This window comes from Malania oleifera, chromosome 3 (assembly GCF_029873635.1).
Source record: "Malania oleifera isolate guangnan ecotype guangnan chromosome 3, ASM2987363v1, whole genome shotgun sequence".
Classification (NCBI taxonomy): Eukaryota; Viridiplantae; Streptophyta; class Magnoliopsida; order Santalales; family Ximeniaceae; genus Malania; species Malania oleifera.
Window position 1 is genome coordinate 99,501,762 of NC_080419.1, and position 26,284 is coordinate 99,528,045.

Consider the following 26,284-nt stretch of genomic DNA (forward strand, 5'->3'; position numbering starts at 1 on the left):
TCCTCTCCACCTCCCCAACAGAAATCTTAGTTGCCTCAACCAACATCATAGGTGCTTCATTGATCATATCCACCATAATTGAATCAATCTTCATCACCGAACAACAATCCTTAAGTTCCAACAATGAAGACCCAGGTCCTCTAATCGCAACTCACCACCACACTGAGCACAGATCTGACATTTCCCAACGACCATACCCTGGATCCTTGCCTGAACACTTTGTTTACATCCTTCATCTTCCCTTCTTCTCTGCCACCACCACCAGACTCCATGCTCAATAAGCCAGCTTCCTTCATTAACCCTTTGTCTTTGCCACCAGAATCAGGATGCAGATCCCTAGCCATCTCACAAAACCTATTCACAATGCTTTTCCAATCATCACTTCTTGTGCCACTTGGGATGAATACCAAAAATCTCTTCCCCTTCCGCCCCAGCCCTAACTCTAGAGATCTCGCCACCCTTGTTAGACAAATAGAAATCCAATACCACACATTACCCATTCGAATGCTTTGAAACCCCCTTCCCAACCAAACGAAAATCGACAAGCCATCCAAAAACCAATTTGTAGCAACCACGAGAAATCTCACCCACCAATTATGAAATTGATTTTGTTCAAGAAGTATAAACAAGACTCTTGCACACTTTGTGCAATTTGTAGATTGAAGTAAAGACCTTCGATCTAGATCAAACGTTTTTGCATCTCTCTTGACGTCTTATAACAATTCCATGCTCAGTCAAAAGGGGAGCTTTTGCAAGTGTGAAAGAGAGCATACCTTGTAGCATCTTTCCAATTAAGCCAAAAGATCATTGTTAAGAATACATTTGAGGACTCTATAGAAGCCAACATAGTCTTAAATTTCCATGAAATTGTCAAAATTGGAAATTTCCAATTTCCGTCCCTCTTGAAATCGAAATGGTAGCTGATTTTCATTTTACATAATTTCCATCAAAATTTCAACGAATCATTCGAAATTTATCGAAATCTCAAAATTTTAGCAAAACTTGTCAAAGTTTTAGCTATAGAACAAAATTTCCTCAGAATTCAAATAAGGGATTTAGAAGCAAAGTGAAACTTCTCTCTTAACTTATTTTATTTTTTATTGAGATAAAAAGATTATTACAAGGTATTTTGAAATTATATGAAAAAAATAAACTTACAACAACATTTTTTAACTAAGCATTCATATCTAAATTATCATTATTTGTACAATAAATAATATTTAAATGATTTAGGAATTTCATTTGTATTAACTGAATATTTTTAATGCACATTATCTCATACACAAATTATATTACAACTTTTCCACTTCATACACAACATAGATGTACTTAACTTATAATATATTAGTCATAAAATTTATGTTATTACGTTTATTAACTATTTCTAAAGTTTCATAAAAGAATTCCATGATTTATTGCTAATTTCCATTATTTTTTCATATCGAAATCAAAATTTCCATTTAAATTTTCATACTTTGGAGCTTCAAAATTTGATTTGAAATTGAAATTTAGGACCTTGAAAGTTGATGCATGATTTCCTTTAGTCGGGTTTCAGGAGGAGTAAGAGAGATTATCTAGTTAGTTGGGAGGTTGTTAAAAAAACCCAAATCCAAAGGGGGGCGGCCTAGAGCTTGGTAATGTGATTCCTAAAACATCTCCCTAATTGACAAATGGTTGTTAATGTTTCTTTAGGAAATGAACTCCCTATGGCATAAGGTGATTAAATGTAAATATGGACAGATGATACCATATTCTTTTAATATTTGGGAACAAATCCGAAGCCCAGATTGAATTCCCTCCCAACCTGTTTCACTAGAGGGACGAAGATCCCTTCCCTTCATTCCTATTACTTTGATTTCTGGTGGAAGTGGTTGGCTTTTATTAAATGAACGAAGGCTAATGAATCATGGAATCATCAAAGTTGAACTAGCTCTTCCTATTTCGTTGGCTTCAAGCCCTATCGCAACGCTTCAAAAGTCGGGTCTCATGATGGTTCTCTCTCGCGTGCTTTTACCCTTCCATCGCAATTCTCCAATTCAACTGTTTTCATGTTTCCAATTAGGCATAATGGTGGTGGTTCACACGACCTAGATTGATGGGAAGTCCTTTGACCTAATGTTGAATAAGGTAGGGAAGGTCGAACCTCTATACATTTTTTAGAAGAACCAAAATCACAATGGACGAGTTCGTCTCTCTTCAGGAGCTACTACATGGTTTTCTCAGGGATTCTCGGCTCTTGCTAGTAAGTCGAGCAAGGGATTTCGAATCTTCCAAGTTGGTTATGTTGATTATTGGATGGGGATTTATGAGACTAGGGCAAGGAATTTCATAAAATTAGGACATGGATTGAGGGGTAAGAAGTATTCCATTTTTGTTCCTCAAGGGCTGAACGGGGAAGGGTGGTCTCAATTTGGGGATGCCTTCGTTGCTTTGGAGAGTTCAGGTTCGTCAGCCTCAAATGGACGATGGTGAAGGTTGTTCAATTTCTACAAATTTGCAGGAAAATGTACGTACTTACTGCAGGGGAAGGTTGCAAGAGGTAGCTTTTCAAGTACAACCAATGGCTTGAAGGCGATGGTGTCAACCGAGGAGATGAAACTAGAGGCAGCTAGGGTTTCTCACACGGATGATGAGAAGACAAAGACAAAGGCACCCTAGGGTTTCTAGCATGAAAGATGGATTGACGAAATTAGAGTGGGTTAGGTCTGCCTTATTGTCTAGTAACATTAATTTTAGCGAGCTATTTGAAAATAGCAAGAGTTTATTAAACTCTTTGATGGGGATTTTGGTTAACGAGGCCCAAAATCATGCTTCTGATTTTAAAATGGGCTTGGACAGCAAGAAATCTTATATAGAAGAGCAGATGGGCCACTCATATGGGAATGCTAAAGACTTGAGAGTTTTACAGTCCCCTAAACATAAGGAAGCCTCTTTGTCAACAATTTAGGATTAGACAAGGGTTCATCATGCTTCAGATAGCAACATGTTGAATAGCGTCCTTCTTAAATGAAGTAAAAAGAGATCCGACTTTGTGTTTTCTTCAAATAAGAGCTTTGAATTTCATGATGAGGGATGTTCAATTAAAAGTAGAGTGTAGGAGGCAGAAGGAGGTGAAAGGCCTGATAGGTTTGATGTTTCTCCTCAACTGGAGGAAAATGGCATTAGGAGGAGCTTAAGGAATGTTAAGGGGGAGTCTAGATCAAAGAATTTTATTTCTTTTGAGTTGGAAAACGAGGATTTCATCTTTAGTTCGGTGGGAAATCAAGCTAGAAAGGGAATCTATTTGGATAGTTCGGGGAGTGATAAGGTGCACACTCGTCAAAGGAATATGCAAATGGGTCTTGATGGGGGGAATTTTAATGAAGAAAAGCAAGAATTATCTAGTGAGAAAACTCATAAATTATAAAGAGGAATTCCAAAAGTGTATTAAGTATAGTGGAAGAGCCAATCATTGAGAGGGCAAAGTTGAGTAAAGAAAGTAAGAAATGGGGAAATGTTTCAGAAGAGGACAGCAGAGGGAGTAGTGATTTTGATCGGAAAAATGTTACTCTTGGACCATATTTGGGAATAGTGTGGATATTCCTACAATATTTCAATTGATCATCTCAATTCTTAGGGATCTATCTTACGCATCACCTACTCCTTTAGAAGGTTTAGAAGGTATGAATTAGTTTGAAGATGAGGTTCACAGACATGATAAAAAGGTTAAGGATGGAATTCTGTCAACTCATGTTCAAGATGAAAGCCCTGGGAAGGATATTGATACTCAGAGGTTGTTGGATGACTTGGGCTTCAAGTTATTTGATCAAGGAGGTAATGAAGTCAAGCTTGATGGTGGCAAGTCCAAGGTGAACAAAGGCCAAAGGGAATTCGCTAATATGAAGTGTTCAGTGAACTATGATGGGAAGGGTTCAAAGAGGGAATTTCTTGGTTGATTATTGCAGTTTCTGTTTTCTTGATCTACTTTTATTTTTATTTTTATTTTCTTTTATTTTTTTTTTATTATTTTTTTGAGGATTTAGTATCCTCGTTTGATTGTACATTCTTTGCCTTAATATATTTTCTTTTATTATCAAAAAAAGATACATTTGAGAACAGAGGACAGTCTAGTGGTAAGGGCACATTCCACTTTCCATTCAAGCAAAGATTCAAACCTCACCATCCCTCTCCCCTATTACCTATCCTAAAAAAAGATGGGTACATTCCCACAATGTTTTATCCTTGTTATTTTTCTACAATTTGTTTTCCTTATTACTTTGAAAGAGTTAATAATAATAACAATTGCTAAGCTTGATATACATTGTTGACCCACAACCTAACAGCTTGAGCTTTTGATATAACCTACATGGTATCAAAGCTATGGTTGCTAGGGGGTCCTAGTTTCTATCTTACTGCCCGCATTTATTATGTGTTGATTCAAAATTATCTTATTCCCTGTAATGGTGTTACTTATCGATCATTTATCTCCCCATTTGCAATTCAGCTGCAGGCTCAGAGGAGTGTCAAAGCTAGATATACATTTTTTTTTTTTTTTAATCGGCAAATAGAATTTTATTAAAAGGACATCAAGGGGATGCCAACCCAGTACAACAAACAAAAAAGGATCACCCGCCCCGCAGGATGCCACAAAAATCAAGAATCGCATGAGGATCATTCAAAAAATGGCCAACTGCTAACAATAGCAAACCGCTGATCTTTACTAAACTGCACAGGGGCATAGCTGAACCTTCAAAGGCTCTCCTATTTCTTTCCTTCCTAAACGGACCAAAATATGGCAGGGTGATGTAGGACAAGAAGCAAGATCTTGGGAAGAGCCATGTTGGAGAATAATTAACAAGAATTGGTTAAGGGATTGTTGGGTCTAATAAGTAGTTTATTATGTATTAAGTTTAATTAGTATAACATTATGTGTATTTTGGGGGCTTGTTTGTAATATATGCGTAAAGTAGGGGTATGTTTGTAACTCTTCTCTATTCTGAAATTTTAGTTTTTAAAAAAAAAAACCGAAAAGCAGTTCCGCAGTTTCTGAACTTTTTCAGAAATTCCGGTCATGTGCCATTTTTCAAAACCCTGATTTCCAGCCTAGATTCTGCAACACCACCCACACCACCAAAAACAGAACCCCCCAAAACCCTTCCCCTCAAAATCCACCCTTGCCGGAGTTTTTTTGACACACCATCACAACCATTCGACTCACCACCCTTCAATCTACCACTCCCCAGAAAGTCACCCCTCTAGCGACGGCAAGTGAGGATTCTGCCGGACTTCCTCCTGCTGCCAGAATCGCAAGAAATTGGTTCTCACAATGAGAAATTGGTGCTTTCTCCATGATATTTTGATATGCAGCAAGATATTTTGACTGTGGACACTACATTGCAAGCAAGCGCAATGATTTTTGGCAGTTGGCACGAAACCCTAGAAATTGTCACGCCAGTATTAAAAATCAGGTTTTGTTGTGTAATTTGTGAGTTCTCTTTGTGAATTTGTTTCGTTTCAGCAGTACAATCAATATCAAAGGTGATTTGAAGATAGTTTTTGAGAAATTGGATCACAACCCTTTAATACAATTTCCCACAAGTGTTGCTCCCAATTTTTCAAAAACTATCTTCAATTCACCTTTGATATTGATTGTCCTGCTGAAATGAATAAAATTCACAAAGAGAACTCAGAAATTACAGCAACAAAACCTGATTTTTAATACTAGAGTGACAATTTCTAGGGTTTTGTGCCAAATTTTATTGCGCTTGCTTGCAGTTTAGTGTCCACAATCAAAATATCTTGCTGCATAAATCAACAACATGGTGACATATTATAGGACAAAGGAATGTCATTTATCATACCTTGGGCACAATTTCAAGCTCTTCAACACCTTTCTCAAATGCGGAGAAAAGGTTTGCAAAATCATTATTGATGGAAGATGTCCAATGAATGTGGTTTCCATAAATGGAATCACTGAAATCCAGTTTCATCCAGAACCTCACCCAGAGCCATATGAGATGTCTTGGGTTGATAACTCTGCTGTACATGTTTATGAAAGATGTGGGGTTTCCATCCAAATGGGTGAATATTTGACTAATGTTTGGTTGGATATCCTACCTATTAGGCCTAGAAAAACGGGTCATGACCCATCGGGTCACCCGTAATCCCCCCGTTTAAAACAGGTTCTGGATTATAGAAATCAACTGTTTATAAACGGGTCAAACCGGGTTTGAGTCGGGTCACCCACATTTATTTGGCACATATATATATATATCAAAACCACCCACACACTAACTGGCTAAGTCTAGCCCTACCCGGCTGCTACCCAGATAAAACCTAAAACCTAAAAACCCTAATCCTATTTCCTACGGGCCGCGGCTCTCCTCTGGCTACCTCCTGCTGGTGCGCTGCTTGCTGAGAATCTGCGGACTGCGATCCACTCCTCGAGCAAAGCTCGAGTCCTCGAGTCCTCGTCTCCTCCATAGACCAGTCTCCACTCTCCACTCCACAGCTCCAGCTGCTCCACGGTCGGATCAAGCTCCCTCACGATCCAGAGACGCAGATCTACCATTCTACCGCACAAGGTTACGAACAAATGATTTAACGGCATACGATGAGCTCCACTGCTTGACAAGCTTCCTCAAGGTTCCCTCTATTGTCTGGTGTTTCTAATTCTACATTGGATGTTGTGAAAATGGCGGTCAATGTCTCAAATGAATTCATCCTGTTCTTTATGGTTCATCAGAAACTGAAATATGGGGTGGCAATTTTGGATGCCACTCTCGGGACATGTGACCCTTGGTGGGACTTGAAGGTGCCCAGTTTCCTATATAATAGCATTTGCATTTTTCCTCTTTTCAATGCAATTTTGTTTTATTTTGTTTTTGTTTCTGTGATGGACAGATTGGGTCTGATTTGAGCCCTGACCTAAAATTATCAGATCTCTGTTTAGGTTCACTAACCCAAGTTAGCTGGGATGGAGATCATTTCACACAAACGTCTATAAACTTGTAGCAAATTGGTTGTTTTTATTTAGATATTAATAAATAAAATGGAGTGTTTTTTTTAAAAATTATTTTATATGAAATTTTAAAAAAATTTAAAATAAATAAATTATATTTTTTAAACGCGTGACCCGCAACCCATCCGTTTAATAAACGGGCGGGTTAGGGTTGGCATGTGTGCGACCCGTTTATGACCTAACCTGCTTATGACCCGGTCCGATTACGACCCACCTGGACCCAGCCCGTGAACCCGTTTTGCCACCACTACTACCTATGAAGATTGGCCATGCACTCCTTGGTTGGATGATTTGAGTCTGACTCAAGGGCTTGAGAATACATATGTCTTCCACTGTAATGGGATGCAAATCATTTTGAAGTCCCCTCTACCAATTAACCAAGAAAAAAAATCAGTCATATCTGCTCAACTTGAAAACACTACAAGCAAGGAAATGCATATGCTTGAAGATATCCAAAGTCTTTCATACATTCCTATACTTGAGTTTGTCATCCTCAATATGTTCATTGATGCTAATTCTCAACTCAAGTCTATGGTGCTGCCAATGGAATGTGGTTTCTTGTCTCATTCAAGTATTGACTTTCAGATAGTCCAAGTTTGCTTCTCCCTTTTGTTTCTCCAACAGTTCAAAATTTAACACTGAATTTTTTCTTACTGGGGGAGAGTTGAGGTAGGACAATAAGCAAGATCTTGGGAAGAGCCATGTTGGAAAATAATTTAGAAGAATTGGGTTAAGGGATAGTTATGTTTAATTAGTAGTTTATTACGTAGTTAGTTTAATTAGTATAATATTATGTGTATTTTGGAGGCTTGTTTGTAATATTTGTGCAAAGTAGGGGTATGTTTGTAGTTCATAGAGTTTTAGGGTTATGTGTGTAATTTTATGTGTTTAGGCTTTCTTATAAATAGTGTGTGAAAGCCATGTTGTAAGTTAGTTGTTGATGAATTTGAATAATTGATTGAACGTGAGTTCCCCCCTGGTTTCTCCTCTCTCCTCCCTTCCCTTCCCTTCCTCTCTTCTATTTCTTCTAATCTCTGTCAAGGCAGAACCTTAATGCTGCCCCTGCATCACAGAAGGATGAGAGTCAAGGCATTCCTTTTCTATTTTGTGGCTCAGATACCTTTCCAAGCCCACGACTCCTCTCACACAGAGCTGGCAGTGGCCCACTGCTGCCTGGCCAAGAAGAAGGCCATGCTCCAAAGATTTCTGGTCCATTAGCAGTGCAGGAGGATCCAAGGATGAAATCTACGTTTCAGCATTAACCATACACAGGAACACCAGTTTACGAGGGTATATCAGGCATTAAAACCTTCCCATGCATGCAAGAAGAGCAGCCTTTGTGGGGACTGCTGATTTCCAGATGTGATTCCGAGGAAGGTTGCTGTAGTTTGTTCCCAGAGGGAAGAGTTTCCTGTAAAAGAATCTGACTCTGAATCTACCATTACTATCCAGGATCCATTTTGGTACATGCTGTTCTAATACCAGAACTGGTACCAACTTCTGTAAAAGTCAGTGAGGATATCAAGTTCCCAATTAGCGACATTTCAAATCAAGGGAATGTTCCAAAATGTCTTCTGTTCTGAAACCTGAAGATGTTTACTAATGAGGGCATTCCTATTGCAAGACACATGGACTGAAATTTAGCACTTAGGGCCCTTTGAACACACCAAACATTGTACAAGAGTAAACATTGTCCCCATTCCCCACTTGAAAGCTAATAAAGGCATAAAAATCGTCCCAGCCTTTCCTGATGTATTTCGGAACCCCAACTCCATAGGATCCTCTTCCGGCATGAGTGATCCATTCAATGTGCTGGAGCCCATATTAGAAGCAATGACTCCCAAGCAAAGGTGATCTTTTTCCTTCATGAATCTCCATAGCCATTTCCCAAGAAGGGCATTATTGAAAGTATAGCGGGATTTCAGCCCCAAGCCTCCCAAATGAATAGGTTGCTTAACCATCCCCTACTTGACAACATTTAAATCCCCCATCCCCCAGGAAGCTCCCCCAAAGGAATCACCTTTCAATCCCTTCCAGCCTTTTGGCAACTGAAACAAGGAAAATAGGACATAAAATAGACGAGGAGGTTAGTCAAGGTGCTCTTAATGGGTGTGAGTATCCCACCTTTTAATTAGAAGTTCCTTTGCAAACCTGCCAACCTTTTCGCGAACTTTTTAATTATGGGATCTCAAACACCTTTGTATTTTAATTTGGCTCCAAGAGGGAGACCAAGGCACCTGATGGGGAAGGTCCCCATCTTGCAGCCTAGAAGTCCACCTAGGACAGATGCCCCAACACCATCCCCAACCGAAATAATCTCACTTCTCCCACATTCACCTTCAAGCTCGAAACTGCCTCAAACCCAACTAAAATGCATCAAATGAGGGTTTGGCGGGGTTCTTCTCCACAAACAATGACAGTGTCATCCTCAGAGAATATGTGAAACTTCCATAAACCACCCGTTTTTACCCACTATGAGACCTTTGAGGAGCCCTCCTTCAATAGCTTTCTTCAACATGAAGCTTAACACTTCCATCACCAAGATAAGAAAGAGAGAAAAAGGGGGAGGGGGGGGTTCATCACCATACCTCAAACTTCTAGAGGAGCGATGGGCAGCCATTAATGAGCATAGAGAAGCTTGGGGAATTGATGCATTGTGCAATCCATGTGCACCATAGCTTTCCAAAGCCCATTCTCTTCAGGATATAAAGAAGAAAGTTCTAATTAACATGGCCAAAATATTTCTACATGCCAAGCTTGCAGACCACCACCAGCATATAGAAGCTTGGGGTATTGATGCATTGTACGATCAATGTGTACCATAGCTTTCCGAAGTCCATTCTCTTCAGGATATAAAGAAGAAAGTTCTACTTAATATGACCTTTGATTTATCCATGTCGAGCTTGCAGACCACCACCCCCACTTCTATCCTTACAATAGGCATGCACTACTTCATTTGCAATAATGGCTGCACCCATTATCTTCCTGCCAGCCAAGAAAGCATGCTGGTGCTGCCCAATGACTTCTGGAGTGGCTTTTTTGAGCCGGCAGCCAGGATTTTGTAAATACTTTCCACAAGGCTGATTGGATCACTTCAGATTCAGAGTGACAAAAGTCACATTAATGCAACTCACAGATCTGCCTATGCTACAAAGCTCCCTAAAAATGCTGTGAATATCATGCTCGAGAAGGCCTCAGTTTGCTTGACAGAAGGCTAACGAGAAACTATCAGGCCAATTACTTTATCCCCAACATTTCTTGAGAGCTTGAAAATTGTCTGCTTCAACAAATGGCCTCTCAAGCCACTTGCAGTGGAAGGGTTAAGAGATCTGAAGCTGATTCCATCCACTGCTGGTCCAGGCTTTAGATTCAGTATAGAGGTCTTTGTAAAAATCACATATGCCCTTTTACATCCTCTTCAATAGTCACGGTGTCCCTCCCAATTTCAATGCTAGATGAGGTGTTGAATCTTCGGTGAGGGTTTTTCTGTTGAGTGAAAGGTACTAGTCTTTCAATCCCCCTCCATGAGCCATAATGCTACGGACTTCTGCTTCCATCTGATCTCATATACATTAACAACATTAAGCAATTTCTTTTTTAGTAAAAATCTTCTAGCCTTCCTTTCAGCATTTTGAACCTTGGCCTAGCTCCTCTTCATCTAGATCTTTGAATCCATTAAGAAAGGTGATTTTTTCACACGAACATTTCCAAAGGTACTTATGTTCCACAAATTCAGCTTTTATTTTCAACCCCTTCAAATTTGAGACGAACATGAAACTGGCTCTTCTCCTGAAATGTAGGCTAGACCGCATTGCTTAACAAGGCCTCTGAAACAATTGAGCCACATGTTTTCAAATTTAAAAGGAGTTGAACCCCAATTCACTCCTCCTGTGTCAAGGAGTACATGGAAGTGATACAAGATGGGCCTAGGCAGGAGACTCAAAGTAACTTTGGGGAAGTAAATTCCCAATCTGCAGAAATTAAGAACCTGTCTATCCTCAAGAAAGAAAGCGACACCTTAGAGTTGGACCAAATGAAAGTGCCACCCATCAGTGGCAAATTGGTGAGGGCATTTCCATTGATGAAATCCCAAACCTCTCATGCAAGTGTTGTCAGAGTTACTTTCGCATTTTTCATGAGGATAAACAACCATATTGAAGTCATCCCCAATGATCCAAGGAGCATCCCACTGACTTCTAATATCCAAGAGCTTATTCCACAAAAGCAGTCTTGAGGCACCTTCACCTAGGACATGGACCCCAGTGAGGATCCACTGGAAGTTATCCTCCAGATTCTTAAACATACAGGAAACTGAGAAGGAATTAACTGAGTGCTCCAGCAATTCCACCCCACTATGCTTCCAAAAAACAAGAATACCCCCTGCATTACCATCAGCTCCAAGGGAAATTCACCCACAGGCCTCCTGTCCCCATAAACTTCTGACCAAAAAGTGATCCACCAACTCTACTTTAGGTTCCTGCAGACAAACGATGTCACCTCTTCAATCTTTGAGAAGGAATTTATTAAACTCCTTTTTTATCTGTTATTGAGTTATTGGATCCCCTCACGTTCCATAAGATGAGCTTCCTCAACACTTTACCCTTCCAGTGAGAATTTCAATCGTTTTGACTCCTTGTTGGTGTCCATTTTCTTATTACTGACCATGGGTATTTTAGTGACAATTCTCCCTTCTCATTTTTTCAATTTTTTTGAACAGTTTCAAGGCCTTGTCTTCGAAGCATTCAAAGGACGCCAATGGTTATACTAACCAACTTCATCTTCCAGAGAACCCAATCAGAGACCTGCTCCTTAAAACAGGTAGTGGCCATATCTAAACCTTTCGGCATCTTAAAGTTGTAGGAAGGGCAGCTGTCCTGCAAAGCTTCTAAGCAAGTGTTAGGGGCTGCAACTAAGGTTAAGCCTTCATTACCAGCCTGAGAATTGTTAGACTCCAGCTCCAGGTCAACCTCATCTTCCTGAGTTCCTGTTTTCTGTGTGAGGGGTTCCTGTAGGGCAGTAACTCCCCAAAATTGAACTTCTTCTTTCTCAGTGCAAACTGGTCTATGTGAAACTTGAAAAGAGGTGAAAGAAGTGAGCTAGGGCTAAGAAAGGGGCCCAGGGTTAGGTGCTTGAGGTGCTGAGAGGTCAAATAGAAATGCACTGACAGTCGAACTGTCAGAGCCCAAGTCAAGGTCCACCCCAAGTCCTGGCCCAGAAAATCGAAAATGATCAGAAGTGCCCTGGCTACTGTTTCCCTGCCCAGCAATACTCGTTAAAGACTGCATAGCCCCAGTCATCATCCCCAACCCTTGCAAATCTTGTTTCAGCTCAATAAACAAGGAGACCCTCATGCAGTTACCATAGTGGGGGCAAGAACGCACAGTTTCTTGTCAAGTTGGAGTGGGACTGCATCGAGAGAGAAAGCCACCTTCTTCTTCTCCATTTGTGAGCTGGTCTGTATCATTCTTCTCAGTGCAGAGGCCTTGGTGATGCAGGGCTAGCATCAAGGTTCTGCCATGAGAGAGACTAGAAGAAATAGAAGAGAGGAAGGGAGGGAAGGGCGGAGAGAGGAGACACCAGGGGGGAACTCATGTTCAATCAACAATTCAAATTCATCAACAACTAACTTACAACATGCCTTTCACACACTATTTATAAGAAAGCCTAAATTCATAAAATTACACACATACCCCTAAAACTACATGAATTACAAACATACCCCTACTGCACACAAATATTACAAACAAGCCCCCAAAATACACACAACATACTAATTAAACTAAATACTTAATGAACTACTAATTAAACCAAACAATCCCTTAACCCAATTCTTCTAAATTATTCTCCAACATGGCTCTTCCCAAGATCTTGCTTCTTCTCCTACATCACTTGGACTTCCTCTTCAAACTAGGAATCACTCGTCGACCTACCTCAACTGCCGAAGACAAGATCTTATGACCACCCTTCAAGTAGCAACCCTCAGGAAAGCTCGATGCTTCTCCAGCCGCTAATGTTTATGTCCGTTAGGGCAAGGTAGTTACCATGTTTGTTAACATTCAGTTGCAGCAGCAAGGTTTTGTTTTTGTTCCTCATTCGATGATACCAAGGGGTCGTCACGGGTCTTTCACTTCTCAACACCCAGAAGTCTTCCCAAGCTGCAAGGAACCACTCAATCTTGCCAATCTCCAAGAAGACCAAAATCCTCCTGGCCCTTCGATACTCTATGATTCTAAGAAGATCGAAAATCTCACCTTCAAGAACCAGGTCAAAAGTCATCCCTCAACCACCACCATGCGTTTTACGTCTCCGCCCACAAGAGAGAGAGAGAGTTGAGAGATTGGATCATATGCGAGAATGCATATTAAAGCTAGATATACATTGTTGGCCCAAAACTTATAAGCTTAAGCATTTGAATGAAGTGGTAATCTAACATATACCAAAATGAAACCAAGAACTGGTTTGACATCACACTTTCAAAGAAGGGCATTAAGAGCTTCAGTGTTACACACTTACTCATACTAATTCCCTTCACAAAAAATAAGTTCCTCTTTCAAATTTTGCATTGGTGCGTCACTTTCTTTCAAAGTTCCCCACCTTAAAAGTATTATTAAAAACCTAAAAAGGAAAAAGGCACATTAAATAGAGTTACAAAACATAAAAGGGCAGTACATCTTTTCACAGGCAAAATGAGTGATGGTGCACAAATTCCCACATCGTGTCACAGAGATTTTGTGTGTGTGTGTGTGTGTGCATGTTCGTTGTGGGGGGCTGGATCTAAAACAAATGATGCTTGAAAATTCCAATTAGAAGCATTCAACGAAAGTTCAAACGAAGAAATTGTTCCAAATACAAAATTCAGAAGAACAAAAAATTCATAACTTGGAGCGAAGGTTGGAAAATCTACACAGCTCTCAACATTAAAAGAAAAACAGCACGCATGAAATAAAAAATTATAGGATAATTATAAGAAACATTCTGGTGTCTTCTATGAGATAATTCTAAAATAATACTCAAAAATAGGAAACAGAAAATAAAAATAAGTAAATTGAAGTTAAGATGAGCACCTCACCACTGGCTCTTCCTTTAGACCACATGATTGGGATTTCTAAAATCCTTTCAAAGAGCTGCATAAAGAACATATAAAATGCAGCACATAAACAAACCACAAACCAATAGAGTGAAGATACACTGAAGTCTAAATTTCCAACTTCAGATAACATTTCACTCTATACCTTACCGGGACAAAGAGGTTAACAACTTTTAGATTGGCATGCCATTTCTGCTCCACAAGGTCGACAAAAACATCAGTGGACAGCCACCCACCATCTTCTGATGTCACATCCGATCTCCACATCTTACAACTGCCACTCAGCTGTGCATGCACACGGCCATAATGATTTTGAAACTCTACATGTCCGTTGACATTCTCCATCTCTCTTCAAAAAGTGTATAAAAGACATAAATGCCAGCAATAATGCACATAATTGTACATAATAGAACTTTGACTTTTTGAGACAGAGAATCACCAAACACCATCACTTTAAATCACACCAGAAAAGATACAGTTGTTACATTCCAAATTTCTAAATGCATTAAAGATATCTCAAAGAGACTCATTGAACAAAGGTTACAAAAATAAGGGCACAAGCAGATTTCAACCCTTTAATTTTTCTTTTTGGCATGTAAAAGTGACACACACGAACATATACACTTGCACACTGTTGATGGTTATCTTAGTCATTTAGCATTTTTAGTGTGCGAGTGTTATGTTAACAAGTGAGAGTTAGTAAAGGCATTATTGTCATTGGTATGTACTTTGGCATATACTATAAATAAATGGAGAGACTATCATTGTCATTAGGTCTTCCATTTTACCCAATAATTCAACATGATATCAGAGCATGATTATGAGACCTAAACCCCAATTGTCACAGCCGTCATCAAAACCGAAGCCCAAAACCCTAAATCCGTTGCATGTCTACCACCATAGAAGAATTTCCAGCAACACTATAGCCCTAAAAAAAAATAGCCAGCAGCTGCCAGAAGCCAGAGCAGTCGCCATAAAATTCCTGGGCGACACTGCCAGTTCAGGAACACAAAATCCATAATAGATTTTGCAAAATCAACACCATAGTCACCCAGACACTGTCAACAGTTGAAAGCTGTCAGGGCTGACCTCACTCACCAGCGCATCAAGCCAATTTCAGGCATGTTTCTGGCCTGAATTCTTCCAGCAGGGCTCAAATCCCTCTATAAACATATTATTGAAGTTTTTTGTGATGTTTTTTGTTCAAAGATCTCACTTTTTTAGTTGCTCATTTACGACACTTGAGGAATGGTTGTTTGATGCTTCTCGAAGCTGTTTGTCAATGTTGAGTCTATTGAGCCTGAAACAGTGGCATTTTCTGTGTTTTTGAATTGTACATTGTGGGCTTGTGGTTTGCATTGGCTGTCGAAGGTTGTGTATGTTGGGATCAAGTTGGTGAATTCGAAAAACATGTTGCCTGCTGTGTATTTTTTATTTGCTGCTCTATCGTGGTTGTATTTGTGTTGGGATGGAGTTCCCAATCCCAAAAGTGTGTCCCCCTCGTCAGTTACTTGTTTGAGTGAACAACATGCTATAAATGTTTCAGAGGAAGAGTATTTAAAGTTCTTGCAGTATCAGGCATCCCAACAGGCATCTCATCACATTGCATCTTTTGCACAGAAAAGTAATCATACCATCTATACGTCATCCAGAATCTCTCCCACTAGTTCCTGGGTTATTGATTCTGCAGCTACTGCCCATATGATAGGTGTCACCAACTTCTTTTCTACTCTCCAATATTCTACAAATCTACCTCAATTTACCCTTGCTAGCGGGTCCACTACTGCTGCAAAGGGAATAGGAACAATAAATCATACCCCCTCCATCTCTCTTTCTTCTATTCTCTACATTCCTAAATCCTCCTTTAGTTTCATGTATGTTAGTAAAATTACAAAGTCAGTAAATTGCTCTGTAACCTTCTTTCCTGATTCTGTTCTTATTCAAGATTTGAAGACAAGGAAGACAATTGGCATAGAACATACGGCTGGTGGACTTTACTACTTTGAGTCGCTCTCTTCTCCTATTGCCTATAGTGCCGCTGCCGCATCACATCAAATCCATTGTCGCCTTGGTCATCCATCATTGGACAAGTTAAAACAACTAGTTCCTACTTTGAGTTTCGTGTCTAACCTCAACTGTGACTCATGTCAATTAGGAAAGCATCATCGCGTTCCCTTTGCCTCCCAAGTCAATAAAAGAGTCATTGGCCCTTTTATGTAAGTTCATTCCGATGTTTGAGGTCCTAGTCGCGTCACGTCAAAGTTGGGCTTTCGATACTTTCTCACTTTGTGATGAGTACTCCAAAATGATTTGGTAGTATTTAATGAAAGATCGGTCTAAGTTGTTTAATATCTTTTGTGCCTTCTGTTCTCAAATAAGAAGTCAAATTGATATGCTAGTCTAGATACTTCATGGTGATAATGCTAAAAAGTACTTCAATACTCAATTCATTACTATATGACAAACTCTGCATGATCCATCAGTCATCTTGTACCCATGCTCCACAACAAAATGGAGTTGCAAAGCAGAAAAACAGACGTTCTTGAAGTCAATCGAACCCTTTAATATCAAATGAATGCCCCATAGTTTTTTTGGAGTGATGTTGTGCACTCCATTTACTCTCTCATCAATAAAATGCCATCTTCTTTCCTTGGTAGTAAAATCCCATATTCAATTATCTTTTTTAAGGCTCCTTCGTTCTCCCTTCTTCCTTGTCCTTTGTTCATTTGTTAAATCCAAAAGGGATAAATTGGATCCTCATGCTATCAAATGTATTTTTCTAGGTTATTCCTATACTCAAAAAGGATATCAACGTTATAGTCCCACTTCACATCAATTATTTGTCTCTGTTGATGTCACCTTTTCTTAGTCTACACCTTACTATTATGATTCCTTGAGTTTTATTGACCTTGATGAGTCTCTTCCTCTACCTATCTTTCCTGACCCTAACTTATTTCCTTCGTCTAGTCTTCCTACATCTTCATCTAGTTTGAGTCCTTCTCACCGCTTGAATCGTCCCAATCTACAGGTGTACATATGAAGACTCAAGGGAGGAGAACTTCCTCCAACTTCCACTTCTACGCCTCCAATTCCCTCGTCCAATGATCCTCTACCCCAAGTGGTTGATCCTCCTACAGCTGTTCAAAAAGGTAAGCGCATTTGCACCCAACATCCAATCTCTAATTTTGTTTCTTATGATTTCTTGTCACCCTCATACTACTGTTTTGTTAGTATCTTGTCTTCTATTGCTCTTCCCAAGTCTATTTCTAAAGCCCTCTCCCATTCTAGGTGGAGGAACGCAATGATAGAAGAGACACATGCTCTACAGGATAATGACACTTGGGGCTTGATGCCTTTTCCTCCTAATAAGTATGTGGTTGGTTGTCGTTGGGTTACATTGTGAAGGTTAATTCAGATGGTTCCCTAGCTTGTTTGAAGGCCCACCTTGTTGCTAAGGGATATACTCAAGTATATGGCCTATACCATTCAAACATATTCTCCCATGTAGTTAAACTAGCCTCGGTACATTTGTTCATCTCCTTAGCCACCCCTTCTCACTGACCTCTACACCAATTAGACGTGAAGAATGCTTTCCTACAAGGTGATCGTCGGGAGGAGGTCTATATGAAGCAACCACCTAGGTTTGTTACTCAAGGGGAGTCAGGCTTAGAGTGTCAGTTCAAGAAGTCGCTATATGTAAAACAATCTCTGAAGGCATGTTGGCATTCAACAGTGTGCAGTAGATCATTCTATATTTTATAGTCATACTCCATCAGGAAGGATTCTGCTTATTCTATATGTGGATGACATTGTGATTACTGGTGATGATGATCAAGGTTTCAGAGCCTAAAGCATTTCCTGCAGACGAAGTTTCGAACAAAGTATTTGGGACCATTATAGTATTTCTCGGGTATAAAATTATCAAGATCTCGTATCAGAACCATCCTGTCACAAAGGAAGTATGTTCTTGAACTTTTACATAAGACTAGACTGTTGGGATCCAAACTCGTCGATACACCTATGGATCGTCACGATAAGCTAGCGTCAGATATGGGTGATTTGTTAGCCAATTCAAGACAATATTGGAGACTTGTTGGAAATCTGAATTATCTCATGGTCACCCGGTCGGATATATTTTTTGCAGCAAGTTTTGTGAGTCAATTTCTTGATTCTCCAAGAACAAGTCACTAGAATGCAATAATTTGCATCTTGAGATATCTCAAAGGTGCACCTAGGCAAGGTCTCTTATATCAAGATCGAGGTCGCACTCATATTCAGGGATATAATGATGTAGATTGGACCAAGTCACCTCCTAATAGAAGATCCACAATCGGGTATTGTATTCTTGTTAGTGGAAAAATGGTTTCTTGGAGTATAAAACAAACTGTGGTGGCCAAATCAAGTGTTGAGTCAAAGTATAGGGTCATGACCCACACTACATGTGAACTTCTTTGGTTGAAGAACATGCTAGAAGAACTAGTTTTTCCACATTCTCATGCTATGGAGCTGATGTGTGACAACCAAGATGCCATTTATATTGCCTCCATCCCGGTCTTCCTTGAACGGATAAAGCACATTGAGGTTGATTGCCACTTTGTTCAGTAGAAACTTGTGCAGAAACTCATTACCACCACTCATGTGAAGTCTGATTTGAAGCTTGCTAATTTATTTACTAAAGCCTTGGGGGGTGCTCATGTTAAATTCATTTGTAACAAGCTAGGAGCATATGATATATGTGCTCCAGCTTGAGGAGTGTTGATGGTTATCTTAGTCATTTAGCATTGTTGGTGTGTGCGTGTGTTATGTTAACAAGTGATAGTTAGTAAGGGCATTATGGTTTTTGGAATGTACTTTGACATATATTATAAATAAAGGGAGAAACCCATCATTATGATTAGGTCTTCCATTTTACCAAATTATTCAACACACACATAATTAGATGTAGCATAAATTGTGTTATTTGTGGCTCTTATACTTTTGTTTTGATAAGCAAAGAAGGAAGGAGGAAAAACATGAAGGGGGCAGCACAGCAGGACTCATCGACGAAGGGCCTATGCTCGTCGACAAGAGAACAGCAGAGATTCGTCGACGAAGGTTCTGAAGCTCGTCGACAAATAATTACCGAGAGTAGGAAATTTCAGACTTCTGACATCGTCGATGAGAGCCTTGTATTCGTCGACGAAGATTTTTCTTGGTCTCGTCAACGAAGCCCCTGTGTTCGTCAACGAGGGGCGCCTGGGCTGCTACAGTTTTTTGAAATTTTGAATTTTTTAACGTTGGGTGGTTGGGCAAATGAGGGGAAACCTCCGAGGAAACTCTATATATGTCATCTGGGCATATTTTGAAAGTGTGTGTGATCATTATTGAACTGTATTGTGTACATTGTGATTTCCATAATGAAATTTGTGTCTTTTGCTTCCGTGGATGTAGGCTTTGCCGAACTACGTAAATCTTTGTGTTGTTGTTCTTATTGGTTGTGTTATTTATTTCTTGTTGTTTATTCCGCTATGCAATTTCATTATACGATCCATTTCACAACAAATTGGTATCAGAGTGAATGTTGTTATGGCATCAGGATTGTCTTCTGCAAGATTTGACATTGTCAAATTCGAAGGAACCGAAAACTTCGGTTTATGGCAGAGGAGAGTGAAAGACATTCTTGTGCAACAAGGAATGGCTATAACTTTGCTTGATACTTAACCGGAAGGAATGGATGAGGCAACATGATTAGATTTGAAAGCAAAGGCAGCGTCGACCATACGCTTGTGTTTGGCTGACGAAGTTCTCTATCGGGTGATGGAGGAGGATTCTCCAGCGGCTATCTGGCAAAAATTAGAAAGTCGGTACATGTCTAAATCCCACAATAACAAATTTTTTCTTAAGCAGCGTTTCTATTGGCTTAATATGGTAGAAAGATCTAATCTAGATTAACACATCAATGCGTTTAATCAAATCATAAGTGATCTTATGAGAGTTGATGTGAAGTTTGATGAGGATGATAAGGCTTTGATGCCGTTAAATTCTTTACCCTCAACTCATACCTACGAAAATCTTGTGACCACTCTTACGTGGGGAAAAGAAACGCTTGATTTGGAAGAGTAACAAGTGTTTTGTTAAATTTTCATCAAGGGTTGAAAATATGTGATGAAGGTGAAGTACTTGTGGTAAAGGGTTGTAATGATTGAGGCAAAGGAAAGTTTAAAAATAGGTCTAATCAGAAATCCCAGAATCAATCCAATAATAAGAAGGAAATCTGGTGTTATAAATGCAGTAAAAAGGGGCATGTGAAACCTGAGTGTCCGGATTGGAAGAAAAGTAATGCTAATAAGCATGAGAAGATTTCTAAATCTGTGAATGTTGTTCAAGAAAAGGATTCAGCGGATGGTGATATTCTATCAGTTTTAGCGGAGTCGGATAATCTAACGGACTCCTAGATACTTGACTCAGCATGTTCTTATCACCTGACTCCAAACAAGGAGTAGTTCAGCACTTACAAGTTAGTAAATTCTGGATCAGTTCTTAAGGGTAATGATGCTTCTTGCAAGATTGTTGGCATAGGAAATGTAAAGGTAAAAATGTTTGATGGTATTGTAAGAACATTCTGTAATGTAAGACATATACCTGAGTTGAGAAAGAGTTTAATATCTCTTGACACTTTGGATTGTAATTGTTTTAATTACAAGTCCAAAGGTAGAGTCTTGACAGGTAATCTAACTGTAATGAAAGGGCAAAAACTGGATGGAAATATTTACACGTTGCAGGGAACTACCATTGTAGGTGGAGTTGCAACCGTGGATGCTGAATTAGATGAGACCGTCTTGTGGCATATGTGTCTTGGGCATATGGGAGAACATGGCATGAAAGAACTACACAAGAGAAAATTGTTGAAAGGCTTGAAAATGTGTCAGTTGGAATTTCGTAGGTTTTGTGTTCTTAGAAAACAGAACAGGGAAAAATTCAAATCAGCTACTCATAAAACAAAAGGAATTCTTAACTATGTACATTTAGATGTTTGGAGCCCAGTTAGAGTTGCATCAAAGGGTGGACATGTGTATTATGTGAGTTTCATTGATGATTACTCACGAAAGGTCTGGGTTTACTTGATGCGTCACAAATCTAGTACGTTTGCCAAATTTAAGATTTGGAAGACTGTAGTGGAAAACCTGACAGGGAGGAAAATCAAATACTTAAGGTCGGATAATGGGACTGAATATGCTGATTCTCGGTTTATGGAGTTTTGTGCGGAGCAGGGCATTAAGAGACATTTTACAGTTCGCCAGACACCTCAGCAAAATGGTGTGGCAGAACAGATGAACCAGACTCTTGCTGATAGGGCTCAGTGTCTCAGATTGAATGCAAGGCAACCGAAGAACTTCTGAGCCGAGGCAATTAGTATGGCTTGTTTTCTGGTTAACCGATCACCAAGGGCATCACTAGCAGGTAAAGTAGCAGAAGAGGTTTGGACGGGAAATGCAGTAGATTACTCCGAATTGAAGGTATTTGGGTGTCCATCCTATGTCCACGTGTCCAGTGAGGAGAGGTCTAAGCTTGACCCGAAGTCTTGTCGTTGCATCTTCTTGGTTATCCAGAGAGTGTGAAGGGGTATAAGTTGTGGGACCCAGTGGCAAATAATGTGGTGATCAGTAGAGATGAAGTCTTTGATGAGAAGACTATGGTGAAGCGTATTCAAGAGTTTGATGAACAGAAACAGGAGCTAGAAAGCTGGGGCAATGATGAACATATTGTGCAGCTAGAATTGGAAGCTCAAGGCAACGGAAATGATCATGGTCCCATGGTTGCAGGGAGCTCTAGTTTGGAAAGCCAGCAAGTCGACGAAATTCCGTTAGGAAGATGTAGACGCACTATTTGGCCTCCGCCAAGGTATGGGTTTAAAGAGTTAGTGTCTTATGCTTTTCTTATTAGTTGCAATAATCCAACTACATTTCAATGGGCAGTGCACGGCTAGGAGAAAGATAGATGGATGGGAGCAATAATTGAGGAAATTGAGTCACTACATAAAAATCAAACTTGGGAGTTGGTGGAGCTTCCAGATGGAAAGAGACCGATTGGGTGCAAATGGGTGTACAGGAAAAAGGAGGCAATATCAAAAAAGAAAGGTGAGAAGTTCAAGGCACGGTTGGTGGCAAAAGGATACTCACGGAAGAAGAGAATAGATTATGATGAAATCTTTTCCCCAGTGGTCCGACATACTTCTATCAGAGTTGTATTGGGGTTGGCATAGTTCATTTTGATCTTCATTTGGAACAAATGGACGTGAAGACAGCATTTCTTCACGGTGACTTGGAGGAACAAATTTTCATGGTACAGCCGGAGGGATTCATTGAATCAGGAAAAGAAAATTTTGTTTGTAGGTTGAAAATATATTTTTATGGGCTGGAACAGTCTCCAAGGCAATTGTATAAACGGTTTGATTCGTATATGATGAAAATTGGCTACAAACGGTGTGAGTATGACTGCTGCATATATGTGAACAAACTTGATGATGGCTCACTTATTTTCTTGTTATTGTATGTCGATGATATGTTGATAGCTGCAAGAGATTTAACTGAGGTGAATCAGTTAAAGTACTTGTTGTATAAGGAATTTGACATAAAGGATTTTGGTTCAGCCAAGAAAATACTTGAGATGGAGATTCGCCGAGACAGGACTGCAGCGAGATTATGGCTATCTCAGGGCGATTATGTGCAGAAGGAGTTGGAGAGTCATGGCTGATGCAAGACCGGTGTGTACACCTCTAACGAATCATTTCAAATTGTCTATTGCAGATTGCCCAAGTTCAAATGAGGAAATTCGAGACATATCAAAGGTTCCCTATGCTAGTGCTATGGGGAGTTTAATGTATGTCATGGTATGTACGAGACCAGATTTAACTCATGCAGTGAACGTGGTGAGCACGTTCCTCTCTAATCCAAGAAGGCAGCATTAAGAAGCTGTAAAATAGATATTTAGATACTTGCGGGGTACATCGGGATATGGCATCATGTTCGGCAAGCAACAGAGTTGTCCTTCAGTTATAGGGTTTGTTGATGCAGATTATACTGAAGATATGGATCACAGAAGGTCTACAACGGGATATGTGTTTACCTTGGTAGGAGGACTGGTATGTTGAAGATCCATGGTACAGTCTCTGGTAATATTGTCCACGACTGAGGTGGAATATATGGCAGTTGCCGAAACTACAAAGGAGGCCTTATGGCTTACTGGTTTAGTTAGAGAACTAGGGTTACAGTAAGATGGTGTGGTGCTGCATTGTGATAGTCAGAGTGTCATTTACTTGGCAAAGAATCAGATATATCATGCAAGGACCAAGCACATTGATGTGAGGTTCCACAAGATTCAGGAATTGATTGCTTTGGGTGAACTTGTATTGGAGAAAGTTCACACATCTAATAATGCAGCAAATATTCTAACCAAATCAATTACTTCAGAGAAGTTCAAGCATTGCTTGGACTTACTTAGTGATAGAAGGGAGGCATACCCAACCAAGCATTTTTAAGTTCAAAGCGAAACAGTTCATGTTTTTGAGATTCTCCTAAGGGGCGTATAATCACCAAGGTGGAGATTGTTATTTGTGGCTCTTATACTTCTGCTTTGATAAGCAAAGAAGGAAGGAGGAAAAATATGACGAGGGTAGCACAGCAGGACTCGTCGACAAGAGAACAGCAAAGATTCGTTGACGAAGGCTCTGAAGCTCGTCAACGAATAATTACTGAGAGCAGGAAATTTCAGACTTCTAGCATCGTCGACGAGAGCCCTGTATTTGTCAACGAAGGTTCTTCTTGGTCTCGTCGACGAAGCCCCTGTGTTCATCGACGAGGGGCGCCTGGGCTGCAACAATTTTCTAAAATTTTGAATTTTTGAATGTTGGGTGGTTGGGCAAACGGAGGGAAAACCTCCGAGGAAACTCTATATATGTCATCTGGGCATATTTTGAGAGTGTGTGTGATCATTATTGAAGTGTCTTGTGTACATTGTGATTTCCATAGTGAAATCTGTGTGCCTTTTACTTCCGTGGATGTAGGCTTTGGTTGTGTTATTTATTTCTTGTCGTTTATTCCACTGTGCAATTTCATTATACGATCCATTTCACAACAAATTGTAAAGTGCTCACTTAGGATGCAATGGTTAAAGGCTCCAAGCCCTAGTATCCCCATCCAAAATTTGATTTTCTATTTCATTTACTAACTAGAAAAAGAGAATATCATTTGAAAAACATGATTAGGCTTAATTTCATGGCTATGAAGTTTTCAAGAGTGTTTATAATCAAGCTAGGCCAAAGTGAATAGTGGGTTGACCAAGTGTAGAGTTTGTCCAATTTTGGAAACATGGTACATTTGACCAAAACTAAACACAGGTTTCACCAAATGTAGAATTTATCCAAGTTTGGAAACCTTGGTTACTGGACAACAATTTGAGCAACACCTCAAGGATCTATTTCTGAAATAATCTTACGATTCTTAACGAATAAATCTTCCCCAACATTTTAGCTTCTAATTGATTTTAGGCTAAATTAATTTCCTAGAACTCTGATTTTGAGTAAATAACCCAAACTTCAAATTTAGATAGTTAAACTAATATAACACTTTCCAATTGTCAATATCGTTCTTGGAAGCGGAGTGGACTTTTCACTCTTTGCGATTTTGATTGTTTTTAGAAGTACTTTATTGAATTCGAATAGGATTGTCCTTATTCACATGTAAAATGTTAAGTAACTTAAATGGCTTTACATGTATAAATGATTAAAAAAGAGCTTAATTATTTTGATATTTTACTTTATAAAAGAAGAAAAGATTTCATTAATGGAGGAAGAATGCATAAAAAGAGGGAAGAAATCATCCTAAGGAAAGATAACAAAATTTAATATACAATCAAAATGTGACAGCCATCCAATCACATTGTAAATCCGAAGAACACAACCCTTTAAAGCTACCTGCTACAAAAGCCCATAGCGACACTGTATAGTGAATCATATCCCAGAGAAAGGGCAAGTCATTTCTTCCCCATAAAGACATGAGCATTCTATTCCAATCGAATACCCTACAAAACAGCAAAAAATCCACACCTCCACAAAGCCAAACATTACTGTTACCAAAACCTGTAATAAAAATACTCAACAAATCCTTCACCGATTCCAGACAAACCTAGTTCTCTCCAAAAAACCCAAGCAACTATTATTTTAGTCTTAATTAACCCATGTATAACAGAAAATTAAAGCAGTGCTTGCATTTTCACTTAACCCACATGATCTCCATTAAGGGGAAATATCCATCATTGTTATAATATTTTATTAGTCTAGTGATAATTAATAGAAAAGGATTTCCATCAGTCCACAATCAAGAGCCAAGCAGCAAGCTAGGTATGAGGGCAGACACAAGTTGTGCAGGGGATTAAGTACAGGATTGGTGGCAGGTCCCCATTTGACAATGGACCCTTGGGATGAACTAGAGAGAATTGACCTAATGGGGCTCATGTTTGGGAGCAGGAGACATTAAGAGAAGCCAAAACCCTAGATCTTTCCTAGTAAGCTCAAATACTACCGGCATACCACAACTGACCTTATTTTCTATTCCCTCAACAAGAAGCATCACTGCCACCTTCTCACTCGACCAATCATACATGTTTTCTCATCGCTTAAGGTGCCCGATGGTATCACATTATTAGGTAACGCTGCTAATTCCACCCTGCCACCATTATAAATACCCCCAATTAACTCTTTTGGGGACCTTTTAGCCCATTCTCGTAACAGTTCTTCTCTCTTAGTTTTTTTCTCCACTAGAAAAAAAGTGTCCTACTAAAACCTTTTACCTTTCTCCATCTACATCTCCCTTCATCATATCATCTCTCTTCCTCCCTTACCTGCCATGTGATACTTGAGCTCCTAAAGATTTCTCAACCTTAAACCTCCCATCCCTCTCTATTTCTCTCTCATCACTTGCATCATTACATGCAAGACTAGCTCACATACTCGATTTAAATCAATTTAATAGAAGTCTAGAACCATATCATCTTAATACTAGTTGGATTTTAATGATGATAATAAGATTTCGATGGAGTCATGGAGATACTTCCTTTCTGCACCTTGTGCTCAAGTGAGAGAGAGAGATAATTGCATCATTAAGGCACCTTGTCTGACAGCTTGAAAAGTGCTAGACAAGTTTTTCAGAACAACAAGGGTT

At 39.5% G+C, this 26,284-nt stretch overlaps 1 protein-coding gene across 4 annotated transcripts in view; it reads right to left on the reverse strand.

Moving 5' to 3' along the window:
* Positions 1-26,284, reverse strand: part of LOC131151912 (protein TIC236, chloroplastic) — an 81,770-nt gene that overhangs the window by 49,969 nt on the left and 5,517 nt on the right. For all 4 annotated transcript variants that reach the window (XM_058103402.1, XM_058103404.1, XM_058103403.1 and 1 more), the window contains 2 exons: positions 14,238-14,436; positions 14,065-14,124 (listed from right to left, as the gene is read on the reverse strand). In XM_058103402.1, coding sequence (XP_057959385.1) covers positions 14,065-14,124; positions 14,238-14,436 — 259 coding nt within the window. The remainder of the gene's footprint in view (positions 1-14,064; positions 14,125-14,237; positions 14,437-26,284) is intronic.